Source organism: Chiroxiphia lanceolata, chromosome 1, assembly GCF_009829145.1.
Source record: "Chiroxiphia lanceolata isolate bChiLan1 chromosome 1, bChiLan1.pri, whole genome shotgun sequence".
In the NCBI taxonomy this organism is placed as follows: Eukaryota; Metazoa; Chordata; class Aves; order Passeriformes; family Pipridae; genus Chiroxiphia; species Chiroxiphia lanceolata.
The window spans coordinates 119,343,372-119,358,230 of record NC_045637.1 but is presented as its reverse complement, the minus strand read 5'-3'; the positions used below and the strand labels follow the sequence as shown (position 1 = coordinate 119,358,230).

Sequence of the window (14,859 nt, the reverse complement as noted above, 5' to 3'; positions counted from 1 at the left end):
TCAGACTCACTTCGTTTCGTGGTCATATGCTAGCATGCCAAATACTGAAAATGGGTATCTGCTCATCTCCTTCTATTCAGAAACCCACTCTTAAAGTATTATATGATAACATTACCTTAATGTTAGGGTTAGGGTGCCAATCTATAGTAATTTTTTGCATAAACACATCAATTTATCTCTGAAACTAATCATAGAAGTCTGTAACTCTACAGATTCGTACACTATATTCTATCAGTGGCACTCATCTGTGGTATGAACTTTATTCTGGTTTATTTGAGTTAGACTTTAACTTCACCTTGGCCACTGCATGCATTTGTAACTCTGATGACTCAAAAGATCTATGTATTTAAGCTTTTCTTGATTATATAGATTATATGAAAATCTCAACATCAGAATCTCTCTACTTAATTGAACCTGTAATGTGAGATGACTAGCTAGTGACTCAGATTAGTCTTTACATCATTAGCTGCCTGTGGGTTTAAAGCCATCTTTACAACATTACAAGACAGACTATTAAACACTGGCTCAAGTGTCAAAAGATTCTGAATATCGAAACTAATGCAAGCTTCCTCTGTGCCAAAACCGGAGTTATTTGTCACTTGCAGCATTTGTGCACCTTGGCATAATGCAGCACTGACACATTGCTGACTGTCAGACTGACTGACTATCAAACACAGCTAAGTGCATCCAATAGTATATGCTGGCTTGCCATTTTTAAAAATACGAGATAAGTAAATGGTATCCATCAAAATGCAGTTTATCAGCATCTCAGAAATTAACCCCATTAACAGAAATCTTCAAAGCATGACAGAATCTGTGAGGACAGCAGCTGCAACCAATAACAAAGCCTTGCCTGTCCATGCCTCCTGATTCGGTGCGCTCTACCAAGAGCTCGGTGGATGACTAGAGTGCAACGATGTCATGTCTGTTGTCTCCTCTCATGCAATTTGGTTGAGAAAATGACAATACCTCTAGTCAGTTGAAACTGCTCCAAAAAATCACATAGCTGGTGTGAAACGAACAGCCCAAACAGAAAGATGCTCAAATAAACTAATACAGCCAAGCCGCCAAAATGTTTAACTAGAAATGACTCACAATGCCTGAGCCTAAAGCACAAAAGCCAAGTGGACATGATACCTGCCCATACTCACTATATATTAATTTGCCACATGCAAGGAAACACCCTTTTTCTTTTTGTGAGCTTCTAAGTCTTGGAAAAAATTTGAGTGCGTGTGTTTACTCATCTATTGCTAACACGAAATATAAATGATCAATCCCAAAAGAATGAGGTTCACAATAAAAAGAGAAAAAGAGGGACGGCTCAGAATGTGCTATATCTTTTATAGGAGAGTAGCAGATTCACGTCTATGAACAGTTTAAATATGAATACCAGTGAAATGAGTCTGAAAAAATTAGGTAAGTATTAAGAACAAAGTCACGAAATCCTGCCCCAAAACATTACCTATCACAACACAAACTGGAATGGCTAGTAGTCAATACTAATACAATTTATATATTCATGCATTTAGGAAACAAAGGTACAGCAGTAAAGAGCGGCTAGGACATAGAACAAGTATAAACCATGGACAGATTTCTCTCATTAACCACTAGGGAACAGAGAAGCTGGAGAAGCTCCTCTAATGGCATTTGGGAGTAATGGAACCAACTGTTAGAGGCTATAAAACGTAACATGTCTCTCAGAGTACATGCTTTCATTGCTTCCTTTGTGAAGATTCAGACTTTATTATGTAGCTAACCCTCAAAGTCATGACTGTAAAAGGCATAGATACAAGAAAGAATTATTAAAGATTATACATGTTTGCAAAGAACAAGAACAAACAACTAGATTTTAATCCATTATCTTTGCATTGTTAATTTTTTATGTCATGAAAGGACTGGAAAGGGCAATGTAAACTTTCACCTTCTACCCAAGTACTGCAAATCTGTAAGCAGACCTAGTTATTGCCTGGAATAAAATTCAACCTCAAACTCTACCACCCCTGTCACAGAAATTGTAACAAATACATTTGAATACACTGAATTTTGAAAAGCTACACTCAGAGAAACATCTCACAGCCTCACCGTTGAAATAAAAGTGACTATGTAGCAAGTTCATAAAATTTGTATCTCATATACTTTATCCCCAGCTATTGAGAATTATATGAAAATGCAAATAGTAATTTATAGGTGTAGACAGCTTAGGCCAAGACGCCAATGCTCCACAACTATTAAAATATACACACAGATATATTTACATATTGAAAGAAAACAGATGCTTTTATGTAAGTCTTGGGTGAATATCTTTTTCTTTAATAGACCATTCAAACTAGTACTCCCCAATTACAGCTTGCAAATACAGGTTTTGGTGCACATATACAGGCATCCAAACCCAACTAAGTTCCTATTAGTTTTTTGTTAACTCTAGATACCCACCCCCCATGTTTCAGCATGTAAAAAATGCTGAAAATGAATCAAGCTGAAACTAATTTTGGAGGCCAACTGTTTTAGGACATAATACACTGAAAGTCTTGGCAATACCTGTAATACTGTTGTGTTTTGCTAGAGCCTTCTAAATATGCTCCATCACACAAATAATTTTTCAGAATTATAAAAAGAGAGAAATGTATAGAGGGAAAGAGACAGTAAAAAAAGTATTCAAAGAAAATCTTGAGCAATTGACTGAGGGAATTGTCCCTCATGCCATACATGAAAAACAGTTTCAGGCAAGGACTAGATGGTTTCTAGAAAGTCCCCACAATGGGGAGTTCAGTAGAACTAAACTCACAACACAGCAAAAGCTTTCTTATGAAAAGGAGAAACGTACTAAATACAGTGGTGTCTGTACCAATACACAAGAGATATGAAGGCACAGACTTTCCCCCTCTTTGAATAGCCTAAGTTTAAGAAGAAAAAAAGTAAGGAAATGGAGTGATGATGTCAGGGAAAGATGCACTCTGACCTTTGATGGACAGCCTATGGTTAAAGGTTTGCTTTCACAGCAAATTGTTTATATTGTAAACAGCTGAAAACAATTCAAGCCTCAGTATGTTAAACACTGCCTACAGGCATTTATTTAACACGACATTTGCACAGGTTTTGGGCACACAGAAGTGCCTGTGACAGGTACTCTCTCCAATGCTACAAACATCACCTGTACGTAGAAAAATCTGTGTTTGCACGTTTGTTTTTTGATTACCAAGTGATCTTTTAACAGATAGGAACTCTCATCTGGAAGACCTTCCTCAAGAGCTTATGAGCAAATTCTGAAGAACCTTTGTAAACTCGTTTGAGCCTGCTTTAAAACCAGGTTGTTTAAGAGATGTCTTATTAACTTTGAATAACTTCAATCATATTAAAAGTCATACTTGCTTAAAAATACAGTAAATACATTTTAAAACAATATTTACCTTCTGACTGTCATGTTCAAAAGTTGAAAACCAATGTTCTGCAGTTTTCATAAGACGTGTGAACATTGCACTGAAAGGGAACAACCAAGAAACTTGGTGTAAAATAATGTGTCACAAATAAGAGCAAATTAAATGTAAAGAAAGTTGTTAAAACTTACTAGGCATCATGTTCCAGATATTCAGGATTCAAAAGAACTTTCATTTCTTCACTGAAAAAGGCAACAGAGAACAATCCAAATGTGAATGTTTATTTTTGGTCAGCGTTCTGCATGTACTATCATGTATTTATAAGCCAACTTTCATATAAAGTGCAAATGAGAAAACTAGCCTTTTTAATTAAAAAGAGCAACTCCATTGAACAAATGAAGTCTTTCCTTTTTATAAAGATCAAAAACAAATTAGCTGCCTTGTCTGTACTACAATGAAGTAACCATCTAATTATTCCAAATAACAAATTACTGAATGTCACAATGTATTATTTGAATATGCTTGATCTAGAATAATTGATTGCTGCACAATCTATCACTGTTCGTCCCAAACAAAAAAAAAATATGGTTACTGGTCAAATATGCAGTATCAAAACATTAATTTATTTTGTTTTAATAGCCTGTATTTTTATTGTACTTTAACAGCAATTAATCAGTGACAGCACCTCTTTTCCATCTTTGCTGCTTAGCTCTACTTTTTCAATGGGGATGGAACAGAATGCTGTGTATTACACATGGTTATTTTCAGTTATTTAGCACTGAAAAGCGTCTTCTAGGTAATTTCAGGATATCTAGGGACAGACATTGAATAAAAACATACACTTGTAAATAATCATCTTTATGCTTAACTGCCTTTGGACAGTCATCTTGAGGGGCACTAGCAGAGGTTATATTATATAGTACACATAATTACATTGTTTTTTATTCACTGCTGGACTCCAAAAGAGAATGCAAAAAACCCAAATGAAATGTCCAAAATATCACAAGAAGAAAACTTTTTTTTGGTGTGTGTTATTTGTTTGTTTGTTTTTTAATAAAAACAAAAGGCTTGTGCATAGAGCGGGAAAAAAGCATCTGAATTTAGCTGACAATCATATGTAATGTTATATTTTATACATATGTGTATGATTGCATTTATATATACATAAACACATTTGAATGAAATGGAAAATCAATAGCTAAACCTAATGTTACTACTAAGTCAAAGAACAGTCAGATATTGCAGCTACAACACTGTAGGTGATGAAAGAAATATCAATCACAACAATTTGTCGACATTGATTATCTTCCCTTTTAAGATAGGAGGAGCTATAGGTGGTGGGAACATGTCTGCTCTATGAGTGTAGTTCCCTACTCTGTCTCCTCACTGTAATGACAAAAATGAAACCACTTCTGGCAAGAAGAATGAGGTGAAACTGCAGGTAAGCTTTTTGATTAAGGTTTTTCCTAGGTTTCTTATCTCCCCATTTTTTCGCCAATTAATATCTGTGAAAGGGACAATGTCTAAATTTCAGAACCTGTAGTAGGTAAGATGAAATAAGGAAAGTCCCATCTAAGCACGAGGATGCAATGATTTCTGATATCAATTTATGAATTATAAGCAAAGAATTATGGAACACATATTTATAAGTTACATTCCAACCAACTTACTATACAAATAAAACACAATGCTTGCCTTGGTTGTGCAGCTTCACTGGCATGTGAAAAAGCCTGGTGGTCACAATGTAGGATAAAGACAATAGGAGCTAAAAGTTCATGCATACCCTAAACATAAAAGGAAGCAAAAGTATAATTAGATTTTTCAGTCATATAATAGTTCCTAATGCATAGCATCAGGCAGACAGCAATATTAGGTGAAGACTAACTAAAAGAGTGAACATTTACGTTCCTAACAGAATGGTTTCATAATCAATGGCTTTTATCTTAAAATTCTGATTAAATCCAAGTGTTTATTCTTCTATAATATACAGAGGCAAGTTATTCTCCCTTTTTCTAGCACAACGAACAACAAATCCGCAATGGTAGGCAACCCTGCACCTGGCAGTTTACTTCAAGATCTATGTTCATAAATATGAATTTTATTTATGATAATTATAATCATGATCTACAGTACAGAGATCTGCAATAGGGACAAATTACAAAATTTAAAATTATTTTTTATTTTAGAATGTTCCAAAAACATAGATAAAAGTGTAACAGTATGCTTCAAAGGAGACAAAGGCAGCTATTTAGGAAAGAAAATGAAACTCCCATTTCTAAGGACATGAGAATTAAAGTAAGTTTTTGGATTTTCCGGTTTTCTAAGTTGTTATGTCAACATTCAAAATAAAGTCATTAAGCAATGATTAAACAATGCAATGGAGCCCCAGTACTGTTCCACTGCAGAGTACTACTTATATATGCAATCTATATAAAGCAAGGAAAACTACAGAAACACGCAGGAATCAGAACAGAAAAAAATGGGTGGACAGTTAAGGACTTGGCCAGCATTAGAAGCATAGCTGGGCCACCCGTCACTACTTTTACCCAGAGCTCAACAGGAACAAAAAGGAGTCTTGATTCGGCTTGATTCACCTGGGGCTTGTCAAACTGTTACCAGGAGCAGAAGCGACCGCTTCAGGAAACAAGCAATCCAGTTGGCAAGCAGCAATGCACTGACAGCAACAACTACAGCCTGCAGAATGAAACCTCATCTTCAGCAGACATTTGGCTCCTTCCCTCAGGTTAGATGAGGGAAAAGGAGGACTTAGGGCTTCGCAACTGGAGAATTTGGTTACCTCAGAGGAGTTGGGATCCCAGTGGTGGACTAGAACAGCAGGTAGGAGTTACGCAAGCTACAGTCTGGGGCAGGGTTCAGCTATGCAAAAAAAGGGAAGGGAGCCTTTCGGTGATGGAAGGGATGCGAGATGAAGAGTTGACAACTGTCTGTCTGACTCTGGACACAAGGATCACTCTAATGGAAGAGGAACTCCTGACCTCAGCCCAAAACCACTAACTATAGCCAGGGCTTGGTGCCAAGTGCCCAGGCTACCCCTGCTGGGACTGGCTCTGGCTGGAGTCCTTGCCCAGCTGTAGGAGGAAGAGTAGGCTGCCAGCAGTGCTCCAGTTCAAAGGTGCAACTGCTTCGCCAAGTGGAGCCTCAGACCCAGCTCCTGAAGGGTGCTCTGGACAGACAGGGGTTCCAGGAAGACTATCCTGTTGGCAGAAGGAGCACTGGGCCTGGTCCGTCAAGCTCATCAGCATTTCAGGTTGCTGTCAGAAGTACATGATGCTCCTGTCAGGAGCTGTTCTACTTTTATGCTTGCAGTTCCAAGTCAGGAATACTCTGCACTGGCTTTTCCAGCCCTTTCAGTGATGGACAGACGTGAGCAATGAAAGTGTTACACACTTGTGAGCTACCCTGCTGCTTTGCTGGTATATCAGTTGATATTCCATGCAGCATTTGAGGAGTATTCAGTATCAGTAAGTTAGATTATTAGCTTCATATGTATCAAACAGATCCATTAACTACTAAAAACCTTTAACTTTTATCGGAAATAATGGGGATTTTCCTTAAGTGGTCCAAATTGACTCAAGAGCTAGATGTGGAAGCCCTCTCTAGATCATTACTGTTTTGAGTATGCTTGGATCTTTTCTGTTGGTAAGAGGAAATTCCAATACCTAGCAGTGTTGAGGAAAAAAAAAAAAAGAGTTTTGACAATTTCTCTATTTGCCATCAACTGAAATCCTAGGCAATATAATTTTAATTTCTTCAGGATTGAGATGACCACTATAGCCTCAATGGTAGGGCTGAAGTTTGGATGTTTTCTTTCTCTTTCTATTTCTGAACCTTGAGGGACCACTTCAAAAGATGAAGGCTAAATAGAAATTCAGTTAGGAAAATAAAAAATAAACCCAATAGCTATTGGATTTCAGAAGCTGACGCAAACCACAACAAATCAGTTAGATTACAAATTGACAAGTTTAGCTTTCTTAACATATTATGGTCATACCAAGGGGAAAGGAATAGGAGAAACAGGGAGATAGGTCCAGGATTAGATAATATATAAGTAGAAAAAATATTTAAACAAACTGTAAATAACCAGGATTGTACTTCCACATGTATAGCCCTTGGTTAATTAACAGTTCCACATCTAATCTTTTATTCACCCTGATTTACTAAACATGAAATAGGAGAAATGGAAATGCCAAAAACTTGACTATCTAATAAAACTACCACCTAAGCTGTAAACATATATGCTGAAGAAAAAGAAAGAGGACATAAAATAAGAATTAGTTATAAAAGATAAAAGCATATCACACATTCTTCCAACATAATAATATATCAACTCAGTAGAATCATAATGTGGCTGCCCACATCTAACAAAACCAAAACAAACAAATGATGAAATATCAGGATTTCAAAAAGATACCTCTGATCTTTCAGTTACAAGACTACTTCAAATGTTTAGAGATTTTTAGCTTGGCAAGAAAAGCTACCAGTGTAATACGCATACACATATTTTTTCAATGCTGCAGTTTACTAAAACTCTTTAGTGTTAATAAGTAAGTTGACAGAGCTCAGATGATTTTATGACACTTTCCAGCTACAACAAAGTATTGATTTCATAATACAGTCTATGGTTTAGAAGGAAAACCAGAATTATAGCATTTATACAATGACAAGTGAATCAATGCATTTCAAAATTATATTGACTTCTTTAAGGGCAATCAAATCATGAACAAACAATGGTTAGCCTAGTGATTCAGCTTAATTTTCACTATTTATTTTCTGTGTAACTAGGATCAAAATTTTGGCACCAGTCTTGCAGATGAACTCTAGGAGTAATTTTTACATATTCTTAAGTACAATATACTATTCTCTTTAGACTCTATATTTACAGCTGCTATTTAAAAATTCAGTGAACCCAGAGAGGATTCTGTCTTTAAAATCTGTAATACAGCTTCACAACATTCTACTGCATTTGACTAGGGAGAGAAATATCTTCTTCCTCATCAAACAAAATGTTACTTTACGCTGGCCAAAAAACTCACAAACTCTACTACAAAGACAACTTGTATGCATATATGCATATTAAACAAACATTATTGATTGCTTCTTCTAAGACTATATGCTGATGCTATGTAATATTTTTAATAGAATGCTATAAAGTCCAAATATACTTTATTTACATTTCTATGTATGCAAATTGTCAAGGAACTATAACCTTTTCAAATATTTAGGAAGGTAACATTAGGTGTGGACACATACTGACAGACAGTCATCAAAAGTCTTCATTCACTGGTCAAGTTTTATAATTCTAATGGCAGTTGTAGCTTTTGTATGTAGTCATGCAAATGAGACAGAAGAATTCTCATGGACAGAGGAATTCCCCATGATGGAAACTGCATGTGAAGAGAAACTCCCTAATTTGAGCTTTGTATTCAAGTCACTGTGGAGAGAGCAACTTGAAGATGATCTGTTACTGACGAATTAACGGTAACTTTTATTATTTTCTCAAATATATGCTAGGCTTGAAGGGAAGTGGGGCTTGAGTCAATGGTAAAAACAGTAAGTCAGGAACACTGTCTAAAAGATATGTATTTGATAAAAGAAGGAAAAAACATACCCTGTCACCACCACAAACTATTTCTTATCAGCTAATTAAGAGAAGGAGCATTATTTTTTTAAAAAACAAACAAACAAAGCCACTCTTATAAAACGAGGTAAGAAAAAAGCAAAGGTCCTAATAAAAGTAACATGTCCACAAAAAGAGAGGAAAACCACAATCATTTGCTATTTTATGGACTAGGCACAGCACCACAAGACTTGTGTGATATACTTAACACACTTCAGAGAGGTTAAATCATGATCCAAAATTGTTTAATTTTCTGCACTTCACCTCTCCTCTTCATCCTGTAGCAACCCCTTCCCGGAACTACCACACTACTGACACACACCAGTTGAAAACAGAGGTAAAGAAGTTTTCTTTGTCAACAGCCTGTAGGCTCACAAAATTGAACCTGTTCTTTTATCTGCCTATGTTCATTTAGCCCACCAAGCAGTCTTTATTAAAGCTGAGGCATCAGGCAGTCAAAGTTCATTAATACCATTTATATAATCTCTGCAGTTTCAATTAACTCAGCAAGACATTCTACTACATGATAACAGTCTCATTAATTCAATAAAATCCCATAACTATTAACAATATGGTCTATGTTAAACGGGGTGTCACCTAGTAGAAAATAATAGCTTTAACAGCTTGTGATGAAACACAGGGCTTTTTTTTTTTTTTAAATTTGATCTGGCTAAATATTCCATCCTTATATAGAAAGGTATTATTTCTTGGTAAGGAATCAAGAGGATTTTAAATATGAGCAAAGGGTAATTAAGTCCTTTCATATCAAAGAGTAAAATAATATTTCTTGTTCAACAAATGATAAACTAAATTAGCTGGAATGTGTTCTTCCATTTTCCTATCATCAGTACTCTGGCCTATATTCACTAGAAAGAGGAGGCTGAATACTGCTGAAGTATTTTCTTCAGCAGTGCTCTTCAAAATACAGCTGATAGATCTCATTTTTGCAAGACTATTCCTTGCTCACAGTCTGTCCAACATGAGATGAGAACCAGTTGATAGATGTTTCATATGTTTGATAACTATATATTTGATTTTTTATATAGTCTGTAAGACAGTTCTTCAGAAATAACTGTTCCTTCAACTCATGTGTCCTTTGTTTCCAAGAAACATCCCTGTTGCCTGGCTTGAGAACAGTGGTCACAGATCATGCCTAAAAGCATAGGTTGTCTTATAAAATTCTTCCCATTTACTTAATCTCTGTATTTTTGTCATGAAAAATTTTCTGTCTACCTAAAGTTGTCTGCTGTACAGTTTATCTTTTGTCCATGCACACGGAGTATCCCTCGGTTTGTCAGTCTCTACTCAGCCTACAGATAATTGTGCGAAGAAACAAATACAAATATACTTTTGTTGATACTGTGCATATGTCAGTCTTGCTACAGGAATTTAGATCAAGGTAACACTTATTTCAAAACCATCAGAAAAATGTTAAATTAATTTAGGCTGCATCCCATGTAGATGCACAGTTAGTGCAACTTTAAAGGTTTCTTCACCATTTTATCAAAAATCGTTTGAGCAGACTCTGCTTCAGGTAACACTATAAAAGTGTTATTTTGTAGCAGCCTTATCCTTCAGTCAAGAGGATTTTGTCAGCTGCATTGTATTTGGATGCTATAGGGTCAGATAAAGGATCTATTCACTAAAATAGCACACGGCTTTAGCACTTTGAGGAAGAACTTAAAATAGTGAACTTTGCCTAAATTTCAGAAGTCACTATGCCTTTTGTTTATTCAGTACCATTTTTAATCCTGCCATATACTTTCTTTCTTTACCTAAGCAGAGAAAGCCTTTGATTTTTTCTTTCTTAATCAACTGAAGAAAAAGATGTTTGTAAAGAAATATGAAGTTAGAAAACTTAGCAAGCTTAAAGAAAACAATTTGAGGTACTGTGTTATGAGGAAAAAGCATATGTTATTCAATGAGCTTACTTTTCTTACTATCCAGCTGACAAACAGCTCTTTGATTACTTCAGCATTATGGTAGAACTTCAGATACAACACAGCTACATTATTGTCAAACCATATAGAAAATGTTGAGTCAATGAATGCCACCTGTACAGTATTTTCATTACCTGTTTATAAAGCAACTGCTCATTTTCTCTTGCGTAGCAGAACAGAACATCTGTAAGAATTTTCCTTACATTCTCTTGCTGGAAATACTGCATTTCAGGAAAGCTGAAAATGAAGCAATAGAATGAAAGTAAACAAAGGAGTGCACAGAATGTCAGTTGCTGGTCTTCTAGGAAAGGTTTTATCTAAGAGCATCTCCCTTGTCTGCTTTCCCACCGCTCTGTGAATTGTGGATGCTGCTAGAGTAAAATACTTCTAAAGAACTGCTACATTTTTTTTGCAACCGAAATTATGAACCATGTTCTTTAATATACATCAGTCTGCTAGAGATATGATGATATCACGTTATATTTAAATAACTAATCCCTTTTAATCTTATGAAAGCTAGAGATCTCCAAGAATGAAATACAATGGGAGAAAGGAAGAATGGAAGAGAGTATGTAAGAAGAAGGATTTACACAAAGGTTTAATATTTCATGAATATTTGAAAAAATATTATTATCTAATGACAAGATTATTAAAATATATCATAATTGACATGAAAACCAGTATCCTAGACTCTCATATCTCTTATTGGTATCTGTTGTGATACAATACAATTAGGCATTTCACTGTCTTTAACAACTGTTGCAAATAAACTTTATAATTATGAAATAATTTGATACTCTGGCAGGGTAAATATCCTAAGTAAAACAGAAAGAGGTAGATCTTGTGTGAGAATAAGAAAAAAAGCTTCTGTAAAAATCCTGTAATATGCATATAACCTAGGAAAATGTAAATATTTCTAGTTTGTGACTACTCTGAAACAACTCTCACCTGCGTATCCTGCTCCTTGACTGTTGGAGGTAGGAAATAAAGTGGTTATCAGGTCATTCTTAAAATTAGAACAAGTGCACAAACAAAGATCTTTTCCTGGTTACTGAAGAAGTAACCAGATGGCAAAAAATGTTCCATAAAGCAACCACCTCAAACCACATTGCTCTGCAGCTATACAGAGAAATACCAAATAAAGCCAAAAAAATCTAGAAAGGTAGAATACTAAAAAGAAAGGAAAAGGTAAAGATTTTTCTTAGTCTTTCTGGACAAAGAAAACCAGAAGAATACTAAAAAACACAACAGCAGTAGGCCTCAGGCTAGACAGCTGAAATAAAGGTTTTGGTATTGTCAGTTTTAAAATTAAATCACATGGTTTGAAGATAAGGTTTTCTCAAGCCAATTTTGTTTTTTCCTGTTTCCCAGGTCTGAGCTACAGTGCGAAACTTTAGACCAGTTATATTAAGGTTCTTGTAAAGCCTGTCACAGAGAAACAACATAGGAAATTATAATACATTACTTCAGATAAGACTATTAGTGTTGATAATTACTGTGGTCATCTCACAAAGGTGATGACAGGTAAGCACAGAAACACAACTAACTAAGGCTAGAAAGGTGCTTTGAAATCCCTGGATGAAGGATGTGAATCAAGAGCCAAGGCAGAGAAGACACCGTGGCTTAAATACAGAGATGCTGAAGTCCTGAGAGAGGCACTGGGATGAGAGGTGTAACGTTTTCCTGGCACCTGGTGGAGCTAATAGTAGACCAACATTTGGAAACTTGTATGCACTTGTACTAATCATATTACTGTAAAGGAAGGACACAGCTGAGACCAAAAGTGCATTACAGCAGATGGCAATCGACATAATTTAGGGGTTTGAAGAGATTATTTCTGAAGGACTGTTATTCAGGCCTGCCCTATGAAGTTTAGGAAAATAAGACTAACAAAGAAAACTCAAAAATACACAGAGATATCTGTGAGGATCTAGTAATACCAGAGATTGTGACAGAAAGGATAATAACGAACTCAGAAATAAGCTGGTTGAAGTATTAATTATAGTAAATGTAAATAGAAGAGATCATGAGGGAACTATCAGTTCAGGATGGATTTTTATAGAGAATGTCATTTTATGATTAAAGCTCTGTCTTAGGAAATACAGTATCCTCAAATCAGCAAGGTAAGAATGCTTTTCATGAACACGAGAATATTAAAGTTAATTACACTTCTGAGAAAGACTGCATAAGGACGTGGGAAATTTGCTACACTGTTTTACCACAACTGCTACAATCAAACAATGGCACATTCAAGTCCCTGCTTTCTGAAAGTGAAGACCAGGGTGAGTTAGTTTTAATTTTTTAAAACATTCCTTTAGCTAATTTAGGGGCCCCCACACCAGAGGCAGCCAGAGTTTGACACAGAAGAAACTCAGGCTGGCAAACAAATAAAAGGATGCACAAAAATACTCTATGAAACAAATCTGGCAGACAGAAACGAGGCTCTAAACCGCTGCCACAGAGTGACCATCTTTTCTTCATGAACAGATTCAATCCCCTGGTATTCCCCAACCCTCTTACTCAGCTGGAAGGGGGAAAGCGACTAACCAGAAAAAATGGAAGATGCTCTTGTAACTGCAAAGGTTTAGTAAAGAATAACAATAACTGCCCCCTCCATTGCTCACCTTTTTTTTAAAAAGGAATAAATCAGTGTACAAAGAAAGCTTTCTCCCTTCTAGCAGTTGGTCCTCTTACTAGATTTTGCCTCCTATGTGCATAATCAATGGACTGCTGTTTCTTCCCATTTCTTCCATACACTTAGGAAGGGTGTAGCTGTCTAATGGTTTCTCCACTACCCTTTTTTATGTTGGAAATTTTTTTTAATTATTTTTTTTTATTTGGGAGATGGAGAGTTTTGAACATCAGCACCCACCATGACTCATCTTCACATAGCTTGCACTGTCCTAAACTGTGATTGTTACTCCTGATGCAGAAACTAAGTAGACCAATATGTAAAAATACTACTACGAAAGAGAGAAAATCCACTTGATTAATCTACTGGGAATGCCCCCCTAAGCATTTTGGTTTCTTAAAATACTGGAAAGACGGTAATGAAATCTAGCCATTTACAATCCTATGCATACAATGTGATGCCAAAAAGTAAACTGGTATTTTGATTTGAGCTAAACACTCTAGCATCTGCCAATCTCCTGATTTCAATTTCTGCAGAATATTTTTTGAAATTCTTCTTTATCACTTCCCTTCTTAATCATCATCAGCATCGTTCTTTGGTACATCTTTTCAATGACAGTAATTAATCATTGTATTCTTTAGTCTGGTACAAGTTACTACAGTGCTAGTTCACACACACCTTTCTTAGTGGAATAACAGAATGCAGTATTATAGTCATAACTCGGTTGGTATTGCTCAGTTGGTATAGTCTACATTTAAAGTAAGGCTTTTTTGCATTATAGTAAAATTCCCTTATCCTCCTTCCCACTCTCATTTTTAGAAGCCTCTCACTTGAGACAGAAAGAGATGGTGTTTGGTTCCAAATCGGAAGTACACATTTCTAGACAGCTGAAGGAAAAATCATTCTGAACCTCTCAACAACTAAAAAAATAAATCAGGAACTAAATCAGCCAATTAATGAGAAATGTTGATCACTAATGAGTTACGGCTAACTTAACAATATCCTTCCCTCCTTTCTTTGTAAATATTGGACATTATTATTATGCAACAGGCAAAAAATTATATATAAACATTATAGATTGCATTTCTCTCACCTGACCTTAGGACACTACAGTTTTGTTAGGCACCAGTGAACTGGAAGCCTTTTGTAGTTATTGAAGAAAAACATACTTCTCTACAATGTGACTTACCAGACTACACTTTTACTTTAGGAAGAGATTATTTCTGTCCTAGAATTCTATGGGTACATAGACTCTACAGCATGATTAGCCCAGCT

The 14,859-nt window shown here is 35.7% G+C and overlaps 1 protein-coding gene across 4 annotated transcripts in view; it reads right to left on the bottom strand.

Moving 5' to 3' along the window:
- Positions 1-14,859, bottom strand: part of TBC1D5 (TBC1 domain family member 5) — a 316,083-nt gene that overhangs the window by 121,582 nt on the left and 179,642 nt on the right. For all 4 annotated transcript variants that reach the window (XM_032684071.1, XM_032684094.1, XM_032684087.1 and 1 more), the window contains 4 exons: positions 11,087-11,189; positions 5,070-5,158; positions 3,566-3,616; positions 3,408-3,477 (listed from right to left, as the gene is read on the bottom strand). In XM_032684071.1, the coding sequence (XP_032539962.1) occupies positions 3,408-3,477; positions 3,566-3,616; positions 5,070-5,158; positions 11,087-11,189 (313 nt within the window). The remainder of the gene's footprint in view (positions 1-3,407; positions 3,478-3,565; positions 3,617-5,069; positions 5,159-11,086; positions 11,190-14,859) is intronic.